Source organism: Lampetra fluviatilis, chromosome 33 (assembly GCF_964198595.1).
Source record: "Lampetra fluviatilis chromosome 33, kcLamFluv1.1, whole genome shotgun sequence".
In the NCBI taxonomy this organism is placed as follows: Eukaryota; Metazoa; Chordata; class Hyperoartia; order Petromyzontiformes; family Petromyzontidae; genus Lampetra; species Lampetra fluviatilis.
Window position 1 is genome coordinate 11129724 of NC_136307.1, and position 27147 is coordinate 11156870.

Consider the following 27147-nt stretch of genomic DNA (forward strand, 5'->3'; position numbering starts at 1 on the left):
CCCCCCCCACTAGAGGAGGTGTGGGGGGGGGGGGCCTCACCCTACCCCTCGTCGCCCCGGGGGCGGCTTCGCTCTTTCTCAGACTCTTCCCACCGGCGATGATTGATGGGCCCGCTCGCTCTTTGTTGCTGACGAAGGGCCGCCTCGCCCCGGGCAACGACGGAGGAGCGTCAAGAATTGCGCTCGGGGCGACGCCCCCCCCCCCCCGCGTGTCGCGCAGACGCGGTGGGGGGGGTGGGGGGGGCCACCACCACCGCCGCCACCACGGACGGCAACGAGAGGATTAGGTTTTTCACTTCCATGTAAAAAAAAAGCATTTTTATATTTTTTGGCCTTGCGCCAAATTATATTCCAGTTGTGCGGCTGACTGGGGGTGAGCGGCCACGTTGGCACGAGATGAAGGAATTTCCACTGCAACGGCTCGCGGAGAGCAGTGCACCGCCTTGTGCCGGAGAACAGCCCCCCTGCCCCCACCCCCGCCCCGTTATGGGTGACGTCACAGAGCTACTGACGAGGTCCCTCCGCCCTGCGTGTGTGTGGTGGTGCACGCTGGGCGGAGGCGTCACCGTCTCACGGGCCTGGCCACGAATGTTCCAGAGGGGTGAACAAAGCAATGGGGTTTGTGGTTGTTGTTTTATATTTTCATATTTTGGTACTGGCAAAGGAGGTCCCATGATGTAGGTCAGATGTGGGGAACCTTTTTTTCTGCAAGGGCCATTTGGATATTTATAACATCATTCGCGGGCCATACAAAATTATCAACTTAAAAATTAGCCCGTTATATTTGGTCGAACATTTAATTAACTCACCCCTAATGCGATGGCTGGAACTGCTTCTCTTTGGTGAGGCGTGTGTGATGTTAGCTGGTATTGATGATGTTGCTACTCGCAACTGCTTTTCCAGGTTTGCTCCTAGATTTATTGAATGTCGAGTCCCGCCTGCGGTTGCCTTGGCAGGGCCACACTAAATGATTTCGCGGGCCTCATACGGCCCGCGGGCTGGACGTTCCCCACCCCAGATGTAGATGCTCTACCCCGAGCCTTCATTACTCTGATAGTGCATTGTCTTTGTGCTGTACGCCTTTTGGCATCCTCTGGTCTAACACCGTTTTGAGACGAGGCTCAAAAGAAAGCTGTCTCTGATGTGGACCAATCAGTTTCAAAGACAATGCATATATTATCAGAGTTAGTTATTTGTTTGCATTCTGACCACAAGTATTGTGGCTAATGTAGACATGATTCATTGTAAAAGGTTCCAGTTTGGTGTTTTGACATCTTAACATCTGTTTTGTTGCCAGAAAAAAAAAGGAAAAACCTATTCTCATTCGTTGTTGTTGTTGTTTTCTTTATTTCTCAAAAGAGTAGAAATTATCTGAATTCAACGAAAGCACCGAATTAAATATACGTGTGGGTGTGTGCGCGGACTTACGTATAGTGGCGCAGTGTAGCGCTTAGCGCTACGCTGCGTTACGAACCCGGCGACACGAGTTTAATTCCCGCTCATGGCCAACACCGGTGACGATTATCTGAACCGGTCTTGAGCCTCCCCCAGGTCGACTCAGCCTCAAATGAGTACCTGGTGCGGTGTGTAAAACATCGCTGCTGGGGAGACAAAGGCGGTCGGGCGTGGTGCTGCCCACCCCACCCCCTCGTGTACAGTGAACCCAGCCTGCCACTCGCCCACCTCGCTCCTGTTCCTATGGCTGCTGTTGTGGTCGTCGTCATTGTCATCGTCGTTGTTACTGTGGTGGTGGTGGTGCTTGTTGTTGTTGTGGTCGTTGTTGTTATTGTGGTAGTTGTTGTTGTGGCCGTTGTTGTTGTGGTCGTTGTAGATGTTGTTGTCGTAGTCGTTGTTTTTGTTGTCCTAGTAGTTATTGTTGTCGTCACTGTAGTTGTAGGCGTTGTTGTGGTCATTGTTGTTGTTGTTACCTGTGCGGAGACGTTACGCGAACAAACAAATTAAGCCCCCTCCTCAACTCGAGCTGCGACAGCAGCAACAAGAACGGCGAAATCTCATTTAACCGCGCCAGCGATGATGCGGCACAATTTTGAGTTTTTATATTTTATATATTTATATACATCTTTTTTTTTCCTCTGCTCGGATTAAAAGCGTGCAGGGATAATTTTTTTGCCGGCGCGGGGATTTAATTCCTCCCGAGCTCCGCGCGCCGCTGTCAATTTCGAGAGATGATGGAAAGGGGCCGGCCGTGGCACAATCTGCGGGGCTAATGGCCTTGTTGCCTTAATGGTGCTCCGCCGCGATCACCAGATGGGAGATTGGCGCGCTCCATTAGCCGCGTCGGTGCCCTGAGTGGGCCCCCCCCCCCTCCTCTTTCCTCTCTCTCTCGCCCGCTGTGGTGTCAACCCCTGGGGAGGGGTCAGGGCGAGCCGGCCACCCACCCCTCCCCGCCCCTAGTCGCACCACCGCCGGACAAGGCCGAGGAAAGGCCACCACCTCCACGGCAAGGTAGAGTCGTCACCTCCGTGGTGCAAAACACCGGGGCAGTATCCACGCGCGGGCGAATATGCTCACGATGAGGGGAGTGATAGTGGCGCGTTATTGTTCGTATTGTTATTATTATTGCTACACCCAATGACAAAAACCAAAACGTTGAATGTTTCGCGAACACTTACAGGTTTCCCAGGACGGCTACTTCACCCAACAAAAGGACGATCCCTGGGGAAAACGATGGTTCAGGTGGCAACCCTTACCCGCATTGAGGTGTCGCGTATTCTCAACCGGCAGGTCCCAACGACGCGATGACCCGAGCCGGCCACGGCCACCTCGACCCCCGGCGAGGAGCGGAGATCGGAGTGGATGATGAGGCGGTGTGGCCAGGACCCTCGGACCCCCCAGGCCGCTACCTCCGTGACCCCTCCCCTGCAAGGGATTGCCGGACCGGCCTTGCCGCCGCCCCCCCCCCCCCCATCGCGCACTCGCGAATTTCATCTCGGGAGGCGGAGGGGCGGCAACAACGTCGGCCTCGGAGGAATCGTGCGCAGGGAGTGGAGTGTCCCGTTGGTGCAAGTCGTCGTCGTCTCCATCCGATGAGCATGGTCGCAGGGGGGAGAGCGCGCGGCAGCTGCGCAGGGCTGTGCAGGTGCGCTGGGTTGTGCAGGTGGGCTGGGCCGTGCAGGTGCGCTGGGTTGTGCAGGTGCGCTGGGCCGTGCAGGTGCGCTGGGTTGTGCAGGCGTGCCGAGCCGTGCGGTGTAGCGATGCTGCACAACGCGAGCGGTAGATCGAGCGGTGTTCGCCCGCGGGCCCTCGCCGCACAGGTCCGGCACGGCCAGAAACCAGGTTCTGCGCTTACTCGAAATAGCGTGCGTGTGCGTGAGTGGGCGCTGGCACGCGTGTGCGTGTGTGCGTCTCCGTGTATCTTTGTGTGTGTGTGTCTGTATCAGTGTGTGTGTGTGTCTGTGGATTTGGCTGTAATCGCACCTTCTGCTGATGTATACAACCTGGAGGTAACCCCCTCACTTGCACACGGTCATGGATACACAAACACAGACGCACATTCGCAGAAAGGCAAAGCTTCCTAGTTTCGCCTTTAACAGACTGTTGGGGCAAGTGCTGTTAGTGGACATGGCCCACGAGGGGGTGGGTGGCCAGCACCATGCCCCGCCGCGTTTGTCTCCCCGGAACTGATGTTTACACACCACATCAGGTACTCACTTAAGGCTGAGTCGACCTCCATCATGTCGATCGCCATCATGTCCATCATCACCATCATCGCCATCATCACCATCATCACCTCCATCACCATGATCATCATCATGGCCATTACTATCATTCACCAAGGCCCCATTACCACCATCCATGCCCTGCTCTGGCACCCCCAGTTAATCGCACTGATGGCTGAGCAGGTGTATTGATATCCCATACCGGTGTATTTGGTTGTTTGACCTTCACACTGACCACGACCGGTTTAAGTATCACTCAAACACACACACATGCCAACACGGGTACATACGAACACACGAAGGTCAACACAAACTGTTGGGGCAAATGCCGCTCTTGGCTACGAATCAAACTCTGGTCACAACGCTCACACGCACACACAGGCCTCCGTTGGTTTTGTTTAGCCAGGTGAGACCACAATAGGTCAGGCCAGCGGGTGGGGGTGGGATAGGGGCGGGGAGGAACAGTGGTTGCAGCTGTGTGTGTGTGTGGGCGAGATCCCAATCGACTCACGTGCGACGAGGTTCACCGATTTGACAAAAGACGTGGACCCCCTGCCCGCGGCCGGCACGCGATGGCCCCGCCTCTTGCCAATGACGTCACGGGGAACCCCTGTGACGTCATTGTTGTGCCCGCGGTAATGACCAGGGGCGGCCGATGGAATTCGAGCCGTGAACCTCTAACAACAACTAGCGGCGGTGGGGAGGGGGGGCGCGCCGCCACCCTCATACAGACAAAGGTGTTCCATGTAGCTCGTTTACAATTGGTCTCGGGGCAAGTGCTGCGAGCGAGCACCTATTAGGACCCCCGCGGCGCACGAGGAGGTGGTGTGGCCATTGCCACCGTCCGACCGCCTTTGTATCCCTCGTGTTGATATTTACGAACACGTTTAAGGCTGAGACGCCCTTAGGGGAGGCCCAGGAGACGTTTATAATTCTTGCCACTGACGATAGCCGTGTACCGGGGAATCGAACTTGGACGAGCGGGATGATTGCACAGTGCGCTCACCAGTGCGCCACCGCTCCCCTGCTGCATGCACACAAAGACAACAAATACTACAACAACAACAACGCCTGCATTCAACTAAGTGACGGTGACTTCATCACGGTGCTTGTACCAGGCTAGGTGCACTTTCAGGCCATCGCTGGCAGGAGCCCTCCCCCCCCCCCCCCCCCCAGGTGTTACGGGTTAAACTGAGATGACTGGCAGAGGCGCCACCTGCATGCAAAGACAAAGATCCCCCGTATAGCCTTGCACAGACTGTCGGGGCAAGTGTTCTTAGCGAGCTTCTATGAAGCAGGCCGGCCCGCCACAGGAGGGGTTGATTGGCCAGCACCACGGCCGTCCGCCTTTGTCTCCCGAGTGGCGATGTTTATACACCGCACCAGGCACTCAGAAACGGGTCAGACAATCGTCACGGATGTGGGCCGTGAACGGGAATCGAACGCGGGTCGTCGGGCTCGTGGCGCAGCGGTTTGAGCCACCACTGCGCCTCCATACGTACGTACACACACACGCGTGCGCGCATGGACCCATCCACACACACACGCGTGTGCGCATGGACCCATCCACACACACACACGTGTCTCCACGTGGGTTCTTGGTCTCAGCCCGAGGTGTCGTCTGTGTGTGGATCAATTAACTTCCTTGCAGTGGAATTGCCCCCCCCTCCCCCCAGATAATTCCTCTGAAGCCAGTGGTGGAGAAACTTACGGCCACGTGGGCCAACTTGATGTCCCATCTAGCCGGGGCCACCAGGGGTCTCCCAACGTTAGGCACGGCCCGCAAACGATGTTGTCACTGCAAAGGCATCTTATGACCTGGCAACACCATCACCAACACCACTGTGTTGAAGCGTGGCCAGGCACTGCAGAAGGGCCTCTTGCAGTGACTGAGCTGTGCGTGAAAAGCGTGGCCCACCAGAGGCATCACAATCATCGTCACAGCCATCGTCTCTCCGCTGCCAAGTTGAAGGCCTCTCCCGCTCTGCCCCCCCCCCCCCCTTTCGCATTTTCAGACTCCGCGAGTGCCGCGTCCCCTGTGAGTGGTGGTGTCGAGCGGTAGGGGGTGTGGGGCAACACGCGGTGAATTCCCCCCCACCTCCACCCCCCATCCCACCAATTCCCCCTCCCATATAAACAAATCTTCGGCCATATCAGAAACCCCCATCATAGTTCTAAATAGAAGACGCCAGTTCTCTCCGTGGAGTTCGTGTTTGTTCTCTCGCCCGTGTCCTGCAATGGATTTCGCTCCGGTGACCTCCCCGTAGCTAAACCGACCGCGCGCAGTGTCTGCCATCGGCGTTGGCCACGAGCATCCCAATGTAGCAGGCAGGACCCTCCTTAATACACACAAAACGAATCCCGTGGCTCTCCCCTGGGTAATTAGGTCCAGAGCCTCTTCCCCCAAATTGCCGAGCCTTTTGCGTACAGATCCACCCCGCGTATTAAAGGTCACCCCCCCCCCCTACATAGCAGAGCCCCCCCCCCGCCCCTACCCACAATATAACAGAGCCCCCGCCCAAGTGTAGCCACCTCCCCCCCCCCCCCGTGCCTTCCTCGGCCGCCGTAGAGAGAAGGACCCCAAGGTGAATGCAGGTCCCGTTGCCTTCGTCTCTTTTCGTCTTCTTCTCGACAGAAGCGCGTTTCCGTGTACATACGGCCGTGTACAGACGTCGCGCATCTCTCCTCTGCGTGTTCGCGTGCCCCCCCCTTCGCTGTGTCGCTGTTGCCAGTCTGTGTGTGTGTGGGTACTCTACCGACCCAGACCCTTGCCCCCCCCCCCTCGCACCCCCTATGCATGTCCGCTGCTGCTGCTGTGTCGGGTTAATAAAGGACTCTGCTATGCAACGGACGCGTCCACCCTGCGTCGTCTCTCGCTCGCAAGCGCCGCACGCCGTTACGCGCTGTGCGCGCTCGATGATGGTGATGGTGGTGGCGATTGCCGCTGCAGTCATCGGCGCGCTATGCTTGCACGGTGACAGAGACAAGGATGAAGGTCGGCAGGGCACGTGGCGGGGTGGGTGGCCAACACCACGGCCGCCGGCCGCCTTTGTCGCCCAAATGCTGAAGTGCTGATGGTTTCACGCCACACAATGAGCTAATTTTTAAGGCTGAGTCAACCTTGGTGAGAGGCCCAGGACCGGTTCAGTCACTGACGGTCGGAATTGAACTCGGGTGGACGGGTTCGTAGCGCAGCGCGCTAACCACTACACTATCGCGCCCCACGGTGTACGGGTGACACAAAGACACATTCTCCCCCCCCGACAGTATAGCCTTAACAGACTGTTGGGGCAAGTGCTGACAGGGAGTAGCACCTATGAAGGCCGGCACTGTTGCACACGTAGCGGGGTGGGTGGCCAGCCAGCACCACGCCCCACGGATGACACCAACACACGATACGCACGCTTCTTATATACTCGACGTACACGACTCTTCCATTTTAACCAACCGAGAGCCAAGCGTTCAAATCGCATCACCGGAGTCGTGTGCTTCATTTGGTTTCAGCAAACAACGCGTGCCGGCCCCGGGGGTTAACAAGGAGGGTTCTCTCGGCCATCGAGCACGCACCCCCCCCCCCCCCCCCGGGGTCGCTTTCGTTTTACGTGAGCCGCAGAGACCCCCTGTGCAGCTTAACAGGCTGCTGGGGCAAGTGCTGTTAGCGGGCACCTATGAAGGCCAGCACTGTGGCACGCGAGTGGGTGGCCAGCACCACGCCCGGCCGCCTTTGTCTCCGCAGTGGCAATGTTTACACACCCGCACCAGGTACTCATTTGTGGCTGAGTCGACCTAGGGGAGGCCCGGGACCGGTTCAGATAATCGTCCCTGGTGTTGGCCGTGAGCGGGAATCGAACCCGTGTCGCCGGGTTCATAGCGCAGTGTAGCGCTAACCGCTACACCACCGGTCCCCACAACACACACGTGCACACGCACGCATCCCTGTTGCCTTTGCAAAAGGCATTCCACTTCGGTGGGAATCCATGCAGTGATCCATCCCATCAAACACTCAACCTACATTTTAATCCCACAACTGGAGAGGGATGGCGGGCGGGGTAGATGTTTAGGGGGCAGGGCTGTGGGTCAGAGGGCACGCGGAGCTACGTAAATTTGCCACACACGCACCCAACCGGCACTGACCGGCGTGGTGAAGTATGGCGCAGCGCGGCGCGCTAACCGCTGCACCACCGCTCACTCCTCGCTCACACGGCTGATGTGGACCCCAGGGGGATTGCGACCTCTTGCAGCGACGGAAACCCCGCGATGCCATCAACCAACGGCCAATACCCCCCTAGCCCCCACCCCAGACCCCACTCCAGACTCCCCCCCGTCCCCAGCCCCCCCCGTCCCCAGCCCCCCCAGCCCCCCCCCCCGCCCCCCCGTCCACAGCCCCCCTCCCCCGCTATTTAATTCGTCAGTGGCCCCACCACCCCACACCCCCAACCCCCCACCCCACCACCCCATCTCCCAGCCCCCCCCCCCCGCTATTTAACTCGTCAGTGCCCCCCCGCCCCAACGGCCTCTCACGCGGCTTCTGTCAAACGGCGGCGGCCCCGTGACGGCCGTCGCCTGCCAAAGATCGCGGCGCGTGCCGCCGCAGCCGCAGCAGAAGCAGCAGCAACATCATCAGAAGCAGAAGCAGCAACAGAAGCAGCCGCAGCAAAAGTCGCAGCATCAGAAGCAACAGCAACAGCAGAAGCAGCAGCAGAAGCAGCAAAAAATGCGCCCGCGATTTTATTTATTTTCTTTTCTGGTGGTGGGGAGGGTGGGAAGGGGACTCTGTCAAAATCAAGTGAATGTTTGGGGTCGGTTTTATTGGGGTGGCCGCGTCGCGTATCTGCGAGATACTGTTTGTTTGTTTATTTGTTTATTTATTCGTTTGCTTATTTATTTAATGACGTATTTGTTTATTCATTTATCTACTTGTAAATGTGTTTGATTATTTGTTGTTCATTGATCTAATTGTGTGTTTATTTGTTCATTTGTTCGTCTGTTTTTTTACCCGTTCCGTCGCCTGTTTTTATTATTCAGGGTGCTTCAAAAAATGGTCACACTTACATGGGACGATCGTTTTTAATGGAAAAAGAACGGATAATACACTGTAACATGATAACAAATGTATCTTGATAGCTTCAAAAAGTCACAGAGTCTCCACTTGCTCGCCATCACTGTCAACGCGTTGCCTGGAATCTACTCCAGGTGGTCTCCAGAGCCCGGAGGAGGCATATTTCTTGTGCTATTGTTACAAATTCTCAGAAGTGTTAAAAACATGTTTAGAAGCACCCTGTATTTTATTTTCACAATAATGTTTACTCTCCCAGGCAAGGCCCCCTCACTGAGCTGCCGAAACAACCCTTTTTTGCGATTGACAAATGTGTTATGGGTTTTTAATGTTGTCATTTTTTTAAACACAGTACCACCACGCACATTGCATAGAATGAAAGTCTCGTATAGAGTACACGTGACATATATATGCTTTATGTAGTGAATGCATGAACAATTGGACGATATATGATGCCAATGTGGGCAGATGAGTCTGCGTGTGCGCCGAAGTCGTCGTTGCAGAAGCGACCCTGGCTATCGACCAGATGGACTCATGAAATCACTCGCATATCCACGGCAGCCGCCAAACAACTCTCCTGTAGCGGAGTGGGGGTGGGGGGGCAACCGGCGAACGGACGAACAAGTTTAGGAAAAACAAGTGCAGTCGCGTGAGTCGCGGCTGTGTGCGATTGTGGGGAGCCCCGCTGTAGTTTGATTGGCATGCCTCGAAGCTTCCTGTCAACCCAGCCGCGTGTAACTTACGGGGTTTGGGGGTGCACCGACCGTGCTCATGACGCGCCAACTGCCCTCGTCACGCTCACCCCGCGTCAACCACCAGGTGAGCGCCGCTGTCGCCAACGTCCGCACGCCAACCGAGATCGTCGGACGTGCGGGGTCGGGGGGGGGCAACGGCGAGACAAGCGACACCGAGACCACCTCGCCCCCCCCCCCCCACCTCGTCCCCCCCCCCACCTCGTCCCTACCTCGTCCCCCCCCTCCCACCTCGTGAGTCGGAGGGGGTGGCGTGGACAGCACCACGCCCGGCCGCCTTTGTCTCACCGGTGATGATGTGTACATATCGCACAGAGGTACTCATTTAAGGTCGAGTCTACCTAAGGTAAGTCCAGGACCGGTTCGGATATTCGCCACTGATGTCGAACTCGGGCCGCCTGGTTCGTAGCGCGGTGCGCTTACCCAATACACCGCCGCTCCACACACGCGCAGAGAGACGCAAAGACAAAGACTCCCCATATAGCCTTTAACAGGCGTTTGGGGCAAGCTCTGATAGCGAGCACCTATGAAGGCTGACAAGACACACGAGGGGGTGGGTGGCCAACACCACGCCCGGCCGCCTTTGTCTCCCCATTGGCGATGTTTACACAACGCACCAGGCACTCATTTAAGTCTGAGTCGATCTAGGGGAGGCCCAGGACCGTTTCCGATAATCGTCACCGCTGTCGGCCGTGAGCGGGTATCGAACCCGGATCGCCAGGTTCGTAGCGTAGCGCGCTAACCGCTCCACCACCACTCCCCACGTACACACAGACAGATATGCACTGACACACACACCCATCACATGCTGCACATGGATTCACGTGCAACACGTTGTCAGTGGAACCCAGGGGCGGGGCGGGGGAGATGCTAGGAGGAACCGCCCATTGGCTCATCTCGAGCGCTGCGTGTTAACGCTCCCGCACCACCACCACGAGCCCCCCCCCACCCTTCTCTCTGCTCCCTCTCACTTCTCTCCACTCCTCGACCGCCCCGCGCGGGGCACCACGCGCTCCGGCCCTGACCCTCACCCTGGAGAGCAGCAGCAGCAGCGGAGGAGGCGGAGAAGGAGGAGGCGGGGGAGGAGGCGGAGGGCCCCGCGTGTTGCTGCTCATCTCGCGCGCCCCGTCTCGACGCAGCAGCAGCAGCAGCCCGACAGCAGAGACGACGCAGCGTCGCAAACTACCTCGACACACGGGAGCAGCTGCAGCTACAACTACTCGAGCAGCAACAACAACAACTACTACAGCAGCAGCGGCTACGTACGGTGCGCAAGAAGTCCAACGCACATACAACAGCGAGGAGAGTAGCGGTAGCGGCAGGAGTCCGGGGAGGGACTGGGGGCGCGCGATGCGAGACGCGACACCTCGCCGCGCTGCCCGGAGCGCAGTCGTGGCTCAGCGGTCGTGCCTCCGTTGGGGCTCTAACTCGTGAGCCCCCGGGCAGCGCTGAGTCGCGCTGAGCCGTTACCACCCCCCCCCCCTCTTCCCACTCTCCCCTCCCTCTCCATAATCCAGAGCTCTCGCTCTCTCCAGGAGCCACGACGCTCCGTGAGCCAGGCGTTTCCTCCTCTCTTCATGAGCCACAAGTCTTGCTTTCTCCATGAGCCAGGTGGCTCCATCTCCATGAGCCAGGCAGCTCCATCTCCATGAGCCAGGCCGCTCCGTCTCCATGAGCCACGCCGCTCCGTCTCCATGAGCCAGGCCGCTCCATCTCCATGAGCCAGGCCGCTCCGTCTCCATGAGCCACGCCGCTCCGTCTCCATGAGCCACTAGCTCTCGCTCTCTCCAGCAGCCAGGACGCTCCCTCCGCGAGCCAGGCGTCTCCCGTCTTCATGAGCCACGAGTTCTTCCCTGAGCCAGGGCTCCCGGTCTTCGTGAGTCGGGGCTGAGCGGTAGCGGGAGGGAGGAGCGCGCAGTCCCTGGGATGCACCGCCTCTTCTCGGACTACGCGGACGCCGCGGTGGCGAGCGGCACGGCCGCCGGGCTCTTAGCCGGCGATGGCTCGGCGCTGGCGGCGGGCTCCATGACTCCCCTCAACGGCTCCTTCGGCATGGGGTTCGCCCCCTTCCCGGACCGGTGAGGACCCCGGCGAGGGGGCGCGAGAGGGGCGAGAGAGGGGGCGAGCGAGAGAGGGGGTGAGAGAGGAGACGAGAGAGGGGGACGCGCGCTCGCGCACGGTAACGCGCGAGCGAATTCCATCACGGGGCTGATGCGAGGGTTGACTCTGCTGGTTGCTGCTGCTGGTGGTTGTTTGTGGTTATTGGTGGTTACGGTGTCGCTTATGGTGGTTGCGGTTATAGTGGTTGCGGTTATAGTGGTTGCGGTTATAGTGGTTGTGGTTATAGTGGTTGTTTTGGAGCTGTTGTGGTCGTGGTAGTTGTGGTTGGTGGTCGTGGTTATTGGTTATGGTGGTTGTTTTTGAGTTGTTGTGGTGGTAGTGGTGGTGGTTGTGCTTGTGGTCACCATGCGGAGCTTTTCCGCCGTCACTCCGCGGTGGCTCCTTGTCCTCTGCGTCGCCATACTTCACCACGCGAGTCGATGCGCGTTGGTGAAGGGGCCGGAGCTCGCGACCCACCGTTTCGGAGCCCAGCGGCGCTAACCACCGCGCCACCGCTCCCAATCCGCGAATCACAATGCGGCTTTACCGCGTGTATGTTGAACTTCTTTCGCACCGTACACGTAGCCGACCGTGCTAATCGGAGATGCGCGAAATAAGTTGAACAAAAAACTATATAGATTTCCCCCATAGAGCCTTAACAGGCTGTTGGGGCAAGTGCTGTTAGCGAGCACCTACGAAGGCCGGCACGGCACACGAGGGGGTGGGTGGCCGGCACCACGCCCGGCCGCCTTTGTCTCCCTAGTGGGGATGTTTACACACCGCACGAGGTACTCGTTTAAGGCTGAGTCGACCTAGGGGAGGCCCAGGACCGGTTCAGATAATCGTTACCAGTGTTGGCCGTGAGCGGGAATCGAACTTCGTAGCGCAGCGCTAACCACCACACCACCGCTAAGTTCAACACGCGCACACACAGACAAGTGCGTGTGTGCGTGTTTAGATGTCGTCGGGAAAGCTTCGATGTCTGAGTGTCGAGAGGTTATTTGGAGGCGGCTCCTGCCACACTGGGGATGTTCATGTGGATGTTCATGGCGATGTTCATGGGACGTTTGGCCAGCCGCGTGAGTGACGTTCGTGTGGCGACGTTCCCGCCCAGGGCCTCTTTCAGCTGTGCACGGGGGTCTCGCGTGGAGCGCTAACCCCCTCGGGTATCGAGACGAGCGAGACACATTCGGTAGCAGTCACCACCACCACCACCATCATCAACATCACCACCACTCATCAATCATTATCAACAATTGTCACCATCATCAACATCGTCATTATCGGATAGTAGCAGGAAACATCACCACCGCTGATCGGTCATCATCAACAATAACCACCACCATCATCAACATCACCACCACTGATCAATCATCAACAATTATCACCATCATCAACATCGTCATTATCGGATAGTAGCAGGAAACATCACCACTGATCAGTCATCATCAACAATTATCACCATCATCGTCAACATCATCATCAGATAGTAGCAGGAAACACCACCACCACTGATTGATCATCATCAGCAATTTTCATCACTCACGGATCGATCATTATCATGATCAATCACAATCATCATATCTGATCGATCATCACTACTCAATTATAATAATCACCCCTGATCAGTAATAATCACTGACCGATCATAATCATCACTGATCAGGCATAACCATAACTGATCAATCAACCATCATCACTGATTCATCTTAATAATCATCACTGAGCAATAATTATTATAATAAATAAATAGCAACAGCGCCGTCGACAATAAGTCATTGTTTATTTAGGCAGCAGCAGCAGCGTGTGAATTTGATCGCAGCTTACGATGCTGCACATCCACCGCAGCGGGCGCGCTGATTGTACAATGAGCAAGCACCACGCCCACCTGGCACGCTGCGCCCTCCAGAGCAGCGTGACATCCACTCACTCATCGCTCTCGTGGAGAGAGGACGACTCTGAGAGAGAGAGAGGACGACTCGGAGAGAGAGGACGACTCAGAGAGAGAGAGAAAGAGGACGACTCAGAGAGAGAGGACGACTCAGAGAGAGAGGACGACTCAGAGAGAGAGGACGACTCGGAGAGAGAGAGAGGACGACTCTAAGAGAGAGAGAGGACGACTCAGAGAGAGAGAGAAAGAGGACGACTCAGAGAGAGAGGACGACTCAGAGAGAGAGGACGACTCTGAGAGAGAGAGGACGACTCGGAGAGAGAGAGGACGACTCGGAGAGAGAGAGGACGACTCGGAGAGAGAGAGGACGACTCGGAGAGAGAGAGGACGACTCGGAGAGAGAGAGGACGACTCGGAGAGAGAGAGGACGACTCGGAGAGAGAGAGGACGACTCGGAGAGAGAGAGGACGACTCAGACAGAGAGAGAGGACGACTCAGACAGAGAGAGAGGACGACTCAGACAGAGAGGACGCCTCAGAGGCGCCAAGCAAAGGAACCACGGACGAAGCTGTAGGAAGGCAGCAGCAGCCACGGGGTGAGCAGTCAGCACTCATAACAATTGCCCAAGATCTTCGGTCCTCTACATATGAAGGTGTTATCGGCCAATTGATGAGTTTTTTACATGTGGGAGGCAACCGGAGCACCCGGAGAAAACCCACGCGTGCGAGGGGGAACGCTCTATCCCATGCAGACGGAACAGATGGAGTCGACATTTTAGCCGTGTACCGCCTTCTCCTGGCAGAGCCCAGGAGTACGGCACCACCTCCTCGACGCCCACCTACGGGGAAGGGAGTCTCACAACGCGCGTGTGTGTGCGGTGGTGATCCATCAACCCTCGCTGCCGCCCTCCGCAGTGCCGGATTACAGACGGCCACGTGCATAGCCAGCAAAGCCACGCGTCTCTGTGCGAGTCTGCGGGTCTGCGTGGCAGTCTGTGCAAGTCTGCAGCGCGCAATTAGACTGCTTCGGAGTGTGCGCGGCGTGTAAATGCGACGGCATCTGAAGACGCTGAATTTGTATTTGATGGAGGAAGGCAGTCGGGGAAGGCTATCGAGTTCTGCATTTTAACAGGGGCAGGGAGTCGAGGGCACGGATGACTGGGACGCGTTCGTCAGAGGAGAACGGCCGATAGGGAGTCATCATCAGCAGCGGCAGCAATCATTGGCAGCGGCATCATCACGCAACATCAACACCACTACCAATCAATAACACTATGTAACACAATTTCTGTTCCTGGGTAGTAAGTGTTATTTCGTAATTGTTTATGCCTAAAAAGTATATAAAATGGCTATTATTCCCCACAAACTTTGCTTTTGTGACCAGGACAGTGACATTTTTTATTGTACCTATTTTAAATTAGAAAACGGGCGAAAAACAACATATGAATCAAAATGTACATGTATTTATACTAAAGTAATAAAAAAATTACTACAAAAGATTTAGAAGTGAATAGTTTTTCGAGATTTACGATTACAATGTAAATCACTTTCACGAATCAGCCCCCAAATGTAGTCTCCCATCATGTTCTCGTTATACTGTCCTTGGTAGCGGCGTTCAAAGTCCAGTATATCCTGGTGGAAGCGCTCGCCTTGCTCCTCCGAGTACACTCCCATGTTCTCCTTGAATTTATCAAGATGGGCATCAAGGATATGGACTTTGAGGGACATCATACAGCCCATTATGCCGTAGTTCTTCACCAGTCTCAACCAGCTCCACGTACTTTTCGACCTTGTGATTGCACAGGAAGCCACGAACCACTGCGACAAAGCTGTTCCAAGCCGCTTTCTCCTTACTAGTGAGCTTCTTGGGGAATTCATTGCACTCCAGGACGACACCGGCTTTGACCTTTGCCTCAGACAGCTTAGGGAAGAAGTATTGAAGGTACTTGAAGGCTGCCGACTCCTTATCTACAGCTCTGACAATTTGTTTCATAAGGCCCAATTTGATGTGCAGTGGTGGCATCAGCACCTTGGGGGGGTCCACCAGTGGCTCCCACTTGATGTGGTTCCTCCCCACAGAGAACTCGGTCCGCTGTGGCCAGTCCCATCTGTGGTAGTGCGCCTTGGTGTCCCTGCTGTCCCAAAGCCGAAGATAGCAGGGAAAATTGGTAAAACCGCCTTGGAGACCCATCAGGAATGCCACCATGTTGAAGTCTCCGATGACCTCCCAGCCATACTCATCATACTTCAAGGCGTCTAGCAAGGTCTTGATGCTGTTGTAATCCACTTTGAGGTGCACCGAGTGAGCCAGGGGAAGAGACGGGTACTTGTTACCATTATGGAGCAGCATGGCTTTGAGGCTCCTGGATGAGCTGTCAATGAAGAGGCGCCACTCATTCTGGTTACAGGCGATCCCGATTGCCTCGAACAGACTGGTCATGTTGTGGCAGAAGCAGAGCTCATATTGACGGGTGAAGAAGCTGCAAAAAGGTTGGTGATGCTTCCTCTGATCTGCAACTTGCACACTTTAATCCAACACGTTCCACTGCTTGAGCCTAGACGTCAAAAGCTCGGCATTGGACTTGGTGAGACCAAGATCTCTGATCAAGTCGTTGAGGTCTTTATGGTTGGGGTAGTATGGGTTTCTCTCCTCAGCTCCACCTCTGAAATTGTTGATCTGCATCTACAACGTCTTCCTTGCTCTGACTTGCTGCTCTATTCTAAAGACGGTTGCTCGCTCTCCGGAGGAGTAGGTACGGGGAGCTCATGGCAGTGTGGCACCGGGGCGATGGATGAAGCAATGTGATAGCAGGTGCATTCTTGACAGTCCTACGTTTGGAAGGGTCCACCATGCAGAAGAAGCAGTTGCTTGAGTGGTCAGTGGGTTCCCGCCAAATTCTTGGGATCGCGAACTTCATGGCTCTCTTTTCCCCTCTGTACCATCCTACAAAAAACATGTATTTCACCCATGACTAATGTGTAAGAGATTATCGCAACATTTTTCATATATGGTATATATTTTTTCAATAACATTGAAAATTGTAAAACATTTTAAAAAAATTTACTTACATTTTGTTTTATTTTAACAAGTTATATAACAAAAAATTCCGAGCAACAATTGTCCATCTTATCTTCCAGAGTTTTTTTGCATTGCTCGCAGGTGAAATTAGGTGCCCACAAATTTTGATTTAAAGCTTATAATAGGTGCCCACAGCTTGTCTTGATGCCGAAATATGCCTTGTAGGCCTCGCACATCTTAGCAGATGCTTCCACAGAGTACTTTTTCGCTCTTGTCTTGATAAATTGGCAGCAGATATAGCAAAATGCGTCTGCCGGATGCTTGCAGCCATCTCATAAAAATGCAGATATGTATCCACTTAGGCAGCTGGAACTAAACTGAACTGGTGGGCTTAATGCCCCTGTATTTATGCTACTATTTATATTACTGGAAAATTCTAGAATGTTATAGAAGTTACTCCAAGTTTACTCAGCACTGAATTTATCTGGAATGTTCTGGAAAATAGGTAAATTTCGAAATATCACTATCCTTGTCACAAAAGCAAAGTTTGTGGGGGAAAATATCAATTTTCTGTACTTTTGAGGCATAAGCAAATAGGAAATAACACTTACTTACTACCCAGGAACAAAAAAGTGTTATACAGTGTAATCACCCATAAATCATTAATATCATCACCACCGATCAATCCTCTCCAATCATTATCAACGGCATCATCACCACCACCACCATCATCATGACGACCATCATCAACCACGATTCACTTCATCAAACACAACCAGTTACCTCGCCACACACGACCACCATCGTCGTCATAGTTTCGCCATTGTCTATCCACCGCTGGATGGAGGACTCCCCTCGCCTCCGTTAACGCTTCTGCTTCTCTTTAACTCGTCGTCAATTGTGGGCCCGAATGTGTCCGTGGCTTCCCCCCCCCCATCGCACCTGCCCACGGCTCATCTCGCTACGGGGCGGCAGGAGGCGTGGCGGGTGGGTTGGGGGAGTTCAGGGGGCGTGTGAGGAGTGGAGGGGTGACGCGTGGGGAGCGGTGGTGCATCGGTTAGCGCTTACGCTGCGCTACGAACCCGGAAACCCCGGGTTCGATTCCCGCTCACGGTCACCAACACCCAGTGACGATCATCTGAACCGGTCCTGGGCCTCCCCTAGTTCGACTCAGCCTAAAGTGAGTACCTGGTGCGGTGTGTGAACATCGCCACGGGGGAGACAAAGGCGGTCGGGCGCAATGCTGCTCACCCACACTCTCGTGTGCCGTGCCGGCCTTCGTAGGTGCTACTCGCTAACAGCACTTGCCCCAACAATCTGTTAAAGGCTATACGGGGGATCTTTGTCTTTGGTGGCTGCATAGGTGGGCAGGGGGGGGTCACCTCCAACACCCACGAGGAGACGACCACGTGGAGACACGAGCGAGGCTCGTTACAACCAACAACAAGCACGCGCGTTGCATTGCCCGTGCTGAAATGAAAACGTCCCTGACGTTTCGGCCGACCGGCCTCCCTCAGAATATTCTTCAATGCTCCAAGCTCGGCTGAACGTGATGTGGGTCTCACTGCGGTGCAGAGAGGAGAGACTTTAGACGGTGAACATGTCCAAGAGTGGCTGTGGGTCACTGAACAGCCGTGCAGGCTGACGCGTGCTGTTAGCGAGCACACGAGGGCCAGCACCATGCCCGGCCGCCTTTGTCTCCCTAGTGGCGATGTTTACACACCGCACCAGCTACTTATTTTAGGCTGAGTCGACCTAGGGGAGGCCCTGGACCGGTTCGGATGATGGTCACCGGTGTTGGCAGTGAGCGGGAATCGAACTCGGGTCGCCCGGGATCGTAGCGCAGTGCGCTAACCACTACACCACCGCTCCCCACACCCTCTTTCTGACACTCTATCACATACAGTAACTCTCCCTTACTCACACACACTCTTTCTCTAACACACACGCACTTTTTCTCACACACACTCTTTCTCTAACACACACGCACTTTTTCTCACACACACTCTTTCTCTAACACACACGCACTCTTTCTCACACACACTCTTTCACGCTCCCCTCTCTCACACACACTCCCCCTCTCTCTCACACACACTCTTTCATTCTCCCTTCTCACACACATACTATCTTCTATCCCCCACACTCTCTCTCTCCCCCTCTCTCACACACTACTCTCCCCCCTCTCCCCCTCTCTCACACACTCACACACTCCCCTCTCTCCCCCCTCTCCCCCCTCTCTCTCACAACCCCCCTCACACCCCCTCTCCCCCTCTCTCTCTCTCACACACCTCTACTGTATCGCCGCGTCGCGCCGCCTCTCGCTCTGTGGGTTTCGCTTTGTGCAGGAGACGCGGGGACCCGCTCTGGGCCCGGGTTCCCGTCTCTCCTACCCCCCCTCATCCCCCCCCTCATCCACCCCCCCTCAGCTCCCCCCCTCAGCTCCCCCCTCAGCTCCCCCCCTCAGCTCCCCCCCTCAGCTCCACCCTCAGCTCCCCCCCCTCAGCTCCCCCCCTTCAGCCCCCCCTCAGCTCCCCCCCTCAGCTCCCCCCCCTCAGCCCCCCCCCTCAGCCCCCCCCTCAGCTCCCCCTCTCAGCTCCCCCCCTCTCAGCTCCCCCCCTCAGCTCCCCTCAGCCCCCCCTCAGCTCCCCCCCCTCAGCTCCCCCCCTTCAGCCCCCCCTCAGCTCCCCCCCTCAGCTCCCCCCCTCAGCCCCCCCCCCTCAGCCCCCCCCTCAGCTCCCCCTCTCAGCTCCCCCCCTCTCAGCTCCCCCCCTCTCAGCTCCCCCCCCCTCAGTTCCCCCCCCCCTCAGCTCTCCCCCCCTCAGCCCCCCCCCCTCAGCTCCCCCCCCTCAGCTCCCCCCCCCCCTCAGCCCCCCCCCTCAGCTCCCCCCCTCAGCTCCCCCCCCCTCAACTCCCCCCCCTCAGCTCCCCCCCCCCTCAGCCCCCCCCCTCAGCTCCCCCCCCCCCTCAGCCCCCCCCTAAGCCCCCCCCCTCAGCTCCCCCCCCTCAGCCCCCCCCTCAGCTCCCCCCCCTCAGCCCCCCCCTCAGCTCTCCCCCCCCCTCAGCCCCCCCCCCTCAGCTCCCCCCTCCCCTCAGCCCCCCCCCTCAGCTCCCCCCCTCAGCCCCCCCTCAGCTCCCCCCCTCAGCCCCCCCCTCAGCTCCCCCCCCTCAGCCCCCCCCCTCAGCCCCCCCTCAGCTCCCCCCTCTCAGCTCCCCCCCCTCAGCTCCCCCCCCTCAGTCCCCCCCCCCTCAGTCCCCCCCTCAGCCCCCCCCCTCAGCTCCCCCCCCCTCAGCCCCCCCCTCAGCTCCCCCCCTCAGCTCCCCCCCCCCTCAGCTCCCCCCCCTCAGCTCCCCCCCCCCTCAGCCCCCCCCCTCAGCTCCCCCCCCTCAGCCCCCCCCTCAGCCCCCCCCTCAGCTCTCACCCCTCAGCCCCCCCCTCAGCTCCCCCCCTCAGCCCCCCCCTCAGCTCCCCCCCATCAGCCCCCCCCATCAGCCCCCCCCCCTCAGCTCCCCCCCTCAGCCCCCCCCTCAGCTCTCCCCCCCCTCAGCCCCCCCCTCAGCTCCCCCCCCCTCAGCCCCCCCCTCAGCTCCCCCCCCCTCAGCCCCCCCCTCAGCTCCTCCCCTCAGCTCCCCCCCCTCAGCTCCCCCCCCCCTCAGCCCCCCCACTCCAGCTCCCCCCCCCTCAGCTCCCCCCTCTCAGCTCCCCCCCCCCCTCAGCTCCCCCCCTCAGCCCTCCCCTCAGCTCCCCCCCCCCCCTCAGCTCCCCCGCCCCCCTCAGCTCCCCCCTTCTCTCTTCTCCGGGTCACTCTCTCCCCCCCCTCTCCGCTCCCCCATCTCCCTCCTTCATCTCCCCGCCCCTCCCCCAGGACCCTCGGCTCTGCCAGCAAATCTCAAACTCCTCTCCCCCCTCCCTACTCGCCGACCGCTTCCACACTCTCCTAATCACCCCCCTCGCCCCCCCCCCTCTCATCCCCTTCACTCCGAAACTCCCCCCTCGCTCTCCTGTCTCCCCCGCCTCTCCCACACGCTCTCTCCCACACACGCTCTCCCCCGCACGCTCTCCCCCGCACGCTCTCCCCCACACGCTCTCCTCCCACACGCTCTCTCCCACACGCTCTCTCCCACGCACGCTCTCCCCCGCACGCTCTCTCCCACACACGCTCTCTCTCCCACACGCTCATCTCCCACACACGCTCTCCCCCGCACGCTCTCCCCGCACGCTCTCCCCCGCACGCTCTCTCCCGCACGCTCTCTCCCGCACGCTCTCCCCCGCACGCTCTCTCCCACACGCTCTCTCCCACGCGCGCTCTCTCCCACGCACGCTCTCCCCCGCACGCTCTCTCCCGCACGCTCTCCCCCGCACGCTCTCTCCCACACGCTTTCCTCCCACACGCGCTCTCTCCCCACACACGCTCTCCCCCGCACGCTCTCTCCCGCACGCTCTCCCCCGCACGCTCTCTTCCCACACGCTTTCTCCACACGCGCTCTCTCCCACACACGCTCTCCCCCGCACGCTCTCTCCCACACGCTCTCTCTCCCACACGCGCTCTCTCCCGCACGCTCTCTCCCGCACGCTCTCTCCCGCACGCTCTCCCCCGCACGCTCTCTCCCACACGCTCTCTCCCACACACGCTCTCTCCCGCCACGCTCTCTCCCGCACGCTCTCTCCCGCACGCTCTCCCCCGCACGCTCTCCCCCGCACGCTCTCTCCCACACGCTCTCTCCCACACGCGCTCTCTCCCGCACGCTCTCTCCCACACGCTCTCTCCCACACACGCTCTCTCCCACACGCTCTCTCCCACACACGCTCTCTCCCACACGCTCTCTCCCCCACACGCTCTCTCCGCACGCTCTCTCCGCACGCTCTCCCCCGCACGCTCTCTCCCACACGCTCTCTCCCACACACGCTCTCTCCCACACGCTCTCTCCCACACGCCTCTCTCCCACACGCTCTCTCCACACACACGCTCTCTCCCACACGCTCTCTCCCCCACACGCTCTCTCCCGCACGCTCTCTCCCGCACGCTCTCCCCCGCACGCTCTCTCCCACACGCTCTCTCCCACACGCTCTCTCCCACACGCTCTCTCCCACACACGCTCTCCCCCGCACGCTCTCTCCCACACGCTCTCTCCCACACGCTCTCTCCCACACGCTCTCCCCCGCACGCTCTCTCCCACACACGCTCTCTCCCACACACGCTCTCCCCCGCACGCTCTCTCCCACACACGCTCTTTCCCCCCCGCACGCTCTCTCACACGCTCTCTCCCCCGCACGCTCTCTCACACGCTCTCTCCCCCGCACGCTCTCTCACACGCTCTCTCCCCCGCACGCTCTCTCCCCCGGAACGCTCTCCCACACGCTCTCTCCCCCGCACGCTCTCTCCCACACGCTCTCCCCCGCACGCTCTCTCCCACACACGCTCTCTCCCACACACGCTCTCCCCCGCACGCTCTCTCCCACACACGCTCTTTCCCCCGCACGCTCTCTCACACGCTCTCTCCCCCGCACGCTCTCTCACACGCTCTCTCCCCCGCACGCTCTCTCACACGCTCTCTCCCCCGCACGCTCTCCCGCACGCTCTTCCCCGCACTGGGTCTCCTGCTACTCTCTCCACTTCATGCTCGACGGCTCCAGTGCCCCTCTCCGCTCCTTCTCCTCGCTCCCTCGCCCCCCCCCTTCTCCGCCTCGCCCTCCCCTCCCCCCACCGTGACCCCCGGGCCCTGGTGGCGGGTGGGGGAGGGGGGTCCTGGGATGACCCCCGCGGGACCCGTGACCCCCCACGCGCCTTAGGGGTCAGGGTCGAGGTCAAGGTCGAGGTCAGGGTCGGGGCCATGGTGCGTGCGCGCAGTGGAGCAGCAGCGAGGCGGCCAGGGTAAAGTGGTCCCATCAACAGCATCACCACCAACATCACATCATCATTAACATCTACCATCACCACCAACATCTACCATCACCACCAACATCACCATCTACCATCACCACTAACATCTCCACCATCATCACCACCACCATCATCACCACCAACATCAACATCACCATCATCATCAACATCTACCACCACCATTATCACCATCACATCGATCTTCATTACAACCATAATCATCACCATCACATCTGTCATCACCACCAATATCACTACCATCACCAACTCCATCATCACGTTCAACTTCATCACCACCTTCGCCATCATCCTCACCGAACTCCATCATTAGCTCCTATCATATCACCACCACCATTGCTACCTCCAAAAAACACCACCACCATCACCTCCACCATCGCTAACATCCTTCCACCGCCTCCACCGTCACGAACATCCTCCGCGACCACGACCATCACCTGCTTGCGCTGATGTTCGCAGTACGCTCCCACTGACCGGGGCAGACAGGCAGGCAGGGGACGGGCCCCCAGAGAGGGCCGACTCCGTGGAGACGGAGCGATGAAGTCGGATCGCGCGCTGAGTGGATCGTGGCACTCACAAGGACCGCCACATGGCGACGCATTAGGGAGGAGTTGTCATCCAGCAGTGGATCGACTGTGGCGTGCTTCACGGCTGTTCACCTGGATCTGGGGTGTGTCTCGGCGTGTTCACGCGTGTCTAGGTGTGTTCACTAGGCGTGTTCACGCGTGTCTAGGTGTGTTCACTAGGTGTGTTCACGCGTGTCTAGGTGTGTTCACGTGTGTCTGGGGGTGTTCACGCGTGTCTGGGTGTGTTCACGCGTGTCTAGGTGTGTTCACGTGTGTCGGGCGTGTTCCCTAGGGTGTTCACGCGTGGCTGGGTGTGTTCATGCGTGTCTAGGTGTGTTCACGTGTGTCTGGGCGTGTTCACTAGGGTGTTCACGCGTGTCTGGGTGTGTTCACGCGTGTCTAGGTGTGTTCACGTGTGTCTGGGCGTGTTCACTAGGGTGTTCACGCGTGTCTGGGTGTGTTCATGCGTGTCTAGGTGTGTTCACGTGTGTCTGGGCGTGTTCACTAGGGTGTTCACGCGTGTCTGGGTGTGTTCACGCGTGTCTAGGTGTGTTCACGTGTGTCTGGGCGTGTTCACTAGGGTGTTCACGCGTGTCTGGGTGTGTTCACGCGTGTCTAGGTGTGTCCACGTGTGTCTGGGCGTGTTCACTAGGGTGTTCACGCGTGTCTGGGTGTGTTCACGCGTGTCTAGGTGTGTTCACCCGTGTACGAGGTCCGATCGATGAGTGTTTCTGTCACTTGGAGATTGTTTGGTCGCGTGACTGATGATGCTCTTGTAACGATTCGGGGCTCCTTACTTGCTTCAAGTATTTATTTGGTGGTGGGGGGGGGGAAGTTGTTGTCCAGTAAATAATAATAATAATCACAGCGGCGTCTAGTGGCTGGAGGGTCACGCGAATTGTATTGTACCACGCATACAAACCACATGATTCGCCGTGCGTGCGTACCGTGCGTATCGTGTGTGTACTGGTGCGTATTGTGCGTGCCATGCGCATAGTGCGTGCGTGTTGTGTGTATCGTGTGTGCGTGTTGTGCGGTGTGTGCGTGCCGTGTGCCCAGTGGGTGTCGTGCCGCACCGTGGGTGTCGTGCCGCACCGTGCCGTATCGAAGCCATCGGCGTTGCAAGTCCGTGCGTGGGCGACGGCCACGTGGAGTGACGATCGAGATGCCCGGTGGACACGGGGCGGGGAGCGGTGGCGTAGTGGTTAGCGCTACGCTGCGCTACGAACCCGGCGACCCGGGTTCGATTCTCTCTCACGGCCAACACCGGTGACCTTTATCTGAACCGGTGCTGGGCCCTCCCCTAGGTCGACACAGCCTCAAATGAGTACCTTATGCGGTGTGTAAGCATCGCCAAATGGGAGACAAAGGCGGCCGGGCTTGGTGCTGCCGTCCTGGCCTTCGTAGCGTCTCACTAACGGCACTTGCATCCGACAGTCTGTTAAGGCTTTACGGGGGATCTTTGTCTTTGGAGTTGTGGTGGGGATGTTGGTGGCGTTGTGGTGGAGTTGTGGTGGGGGAGTTGGTGGCGTTGTGGTGGAGTTGTGGTGGGGATGTTGGTGGAGTTGTGGTGGAGTTGTGGTGGGGATGTTGGTGTGCGTTGTGGTGGAGTTGTGGTGGGGGAGTTGGTGGCGTTGTGGTGGAGTTGTGGTGGGGGTGTTGGTGGGGGTGTTGGTGGAGTTGTGGTGGGGGTGTTGGTGGCGTTGTGGTGGAGTTGTGGTGAGGGTGTTGGTGTGGTGGGGATGTTGGTGTGGGTGTTGGTAACGTTGTGGTGGGGTTGTGTTGGGATCGTGTTGTGGTTGTGGTGGAGTTGTGGTGGGGGTGTTGGTGGCGTTGTGGTGGGCTCGTCTTGCGGCAGTGGAACTGATGTTGGGTCTCCGTCTGGAGTCGCTGCCGTGCCCGTGGGGTCACCTTGCTCCATCTCTCATCCCAGCCGTCTCGTCTGGGCCCCCACTCTTTTGACCAATTTAAACATCGGTAGTTTTCGTTTTTCTTTCCGCAAAGCATCTTTTGTGTTCACCGTCCGCGAACGGAAGCGGCGTTTTGGCTCGCGAGACTTCTGAACTCGAGCAAGGAGCCTGCGGTCAGCACGGGTGAACCTGGCCCCGGTAGGCCCCGGTAGGCCCCGGTAGGTACCGGTCCCGTCGTGGGGACAGAGTGGACGCCCGTGGACACAGATCGCCCGCGGTCCGACCGCCTGCCTGCAAATGCCGGATGCCAGCCCTGCTGACTCATCGCTTGAAAAAAAAATCGCATTTGCAAGGATCCTGGTCTTGATATAAGCTGTATGTGGTCGTGGCCACGCAACCCCAGCTGCAGCCCGTGTGGTAAATCCATAGAGACACAGAGAGGGAGATGCAACAGAGGCAAAAGACAAAGATCCCCCATATACACGTCACAGACTGTAGGGGCAAGTGCTGTTAGCGAGCACCTATGAAGGCCACCACGGCACACGAGGAGATGGGTGGCCAGCACCACGCCCGGCCGCCTTTGTTTCCCCAGTGGCGATGTTTACACACCGCACACCAGGTATTTATTTGAGGCTGAGTCGACATAGGGGAGGCCCAGGACCGATTCAGATAATCGTCACCGGAGTTTACTGTGAGCGGGAATCGAACTCGGGCGGCCGGGTTTGTAGCGCAGCGCGCTAACCACTACACCACCGCTTCCCACACGGACACATACACAAATGTAGAGACCCACAGAGATACACAGAGACCCATAGAGACACACAAACTCCTCTCACCCTGTAGAACAGGGGTAGAGAGAATACACAACCTCCACTCACTCTGTAGAACATGGGTAGAGAGAGCACACAACCTCCACTCACTCACTCTGTAGAACAGGGGTAGAGAGAGCACACAACCTCCACTCACTCTGTAGAACATGGGTAGAGAGAACACACAACCTCCACTCACTCTGTAGAACAGGGGTAGAGAGAACACACAACCTCCACTCACTCTGTAGAACAGGGGTAGAGAGAACACACAACCTCCACTCACTCTGTAGAACATGGGTAGAGAGAACACACAACCTCCACTCACTCACTCTGTAGAACATGGGTAGAGAGAACACACAACCTCCACTCACTCTGTAGAACAGAAGGAGAGAGAACACACAACCTCCACTCACTCTGTAGAACAGGGGTAGAGAGAACACACAACCTCCACTCACTCTGTAGAACAGGGGTAGAGAGAGCACACAACCTCCACTCACTCTGTAGAACATGGGTAGAGAGAACACACATACTCCACTCACTCTGTAGAACATGGGTAGAGAGAGCACACAACCTCCACTCACTCTGTAGAACATGGGTAGAGAGAACACACAACCTCCACTCACTCTGTAGAACAGGGGTAGAGAGAACACACAAACACCACAAAGAGGGCCCCCCCCCCCTAGTCGGGAGTCGAACCCAGGGGCCCTTCTCGCCGCCACTGCGCCACCGGTGACACCCCCATCAGGGCAGTGGTGGAAAGGCCTCGTTCATTTTTTGCGTCGTATTTTTATTTTTTAGATTTTTCCAACCAAACCGCGTCGTTTCAATCACCGTGCCTCTTCAAATTTGCATCGCAGCGCTCCAACGCAGGCGCGCTTGCAGCGAGCGGTGCATCACCCTGTGTGCCGGTGAAGGCTCCCCCGGGGGAGCGAGGGGGTGGGGGGCGTTGCGTAACCGTCCCATCGTCACCGCACGGCAGCCCACACCTGCCGTGCGTGTCCTGCTCAGGAGTGCTTCTTCGGTGCATGCCGATCAAACGCTGAATGTTTTCATTCTCGGAGCTGGAAATCAGCCAAGGTTATAAAGCAACAGCAGCAGCACCAACAACATGAAGAGCACCGTTGAACGAGGTTTTGTTTTTTGTGTGTGTCGATGGCGGAGAGGGCGGCCGCGCGGTGCGAAAGTTGTGAGTTCACGTCCCGGTGCCAGGGAGGACGTGGCCCAGCGTGCGTCCGGTGTGGGGACGTTCCCGGCGGTTGTTCTAAGGGAAGACTCGCCCCTGCCATACAAATGTGGAATTTCCTTAGAACAGGCTCAGGACCGTAAACAGGAGATGAGCGATATTCCATACTGAATTGAACGGGAAATAACTGGTTTAAAGCTTTCGTGACTGCAGGGATTCATCTTCTTGGTTCTTTCGGTAAAGTCACGTAGAAGGGAAGTAATAAAATAATAAAAAAAACAAATC

The 27147-nt window shown here is 57.7% G+C and overlaps 2 protein-coding genes across 5 annotated transcripts in view; both read left to right on the forward strand.

The window, feature by feature from the left end:
• The window catches only part of LOC144944063 (uncharacterized), a 110125-nt gene extending 103598 nt beyond the window's left edge, over positions 1–6527 (forward strand). For all 3 annotated transcript variants that reach the window (XM_078872110.1, XM_078872112.1, XM_078872111.1), the window contains one exon: positions 2746–6527. Coding sequence is in view for 1 of the 3 variants with exons in the window: in XM_078872112.1 (XP_078728238.1) it covers positions 2746–2763 (18 nt within the window). In the remaining 2 variants the exon portion in view is untranslated. The remainder of the gene's footprint in view (positions 1–2745) is intronic.
• A 3898-nt stretch (positions 6528–10425) lies between these two features.
• Positions 10426–27147, forward strand: part of LOC144944064 (neuronal PAS domain-containing protein 3-like) — a 60192-nt gene continuing 43470 nt past the window's right edge. The window contains exon 1 of one of the 2 annotated variants that reach the window (XM_078872113.1): positions 10426–11566. In XM_078872113.1, coding sequence (XP_078728239.1) covers positions 11415–11566 — 152 coding nt within the window. In that variant the 5' untranslated portion in view covers positions 10426–11414. Of the gene's footprint in view, positions 11567–22292; positions 22368–27147 lie in introns of those variants that run through there. The other variant, XM_078872114.1, reaches the window with a different exon arrangement.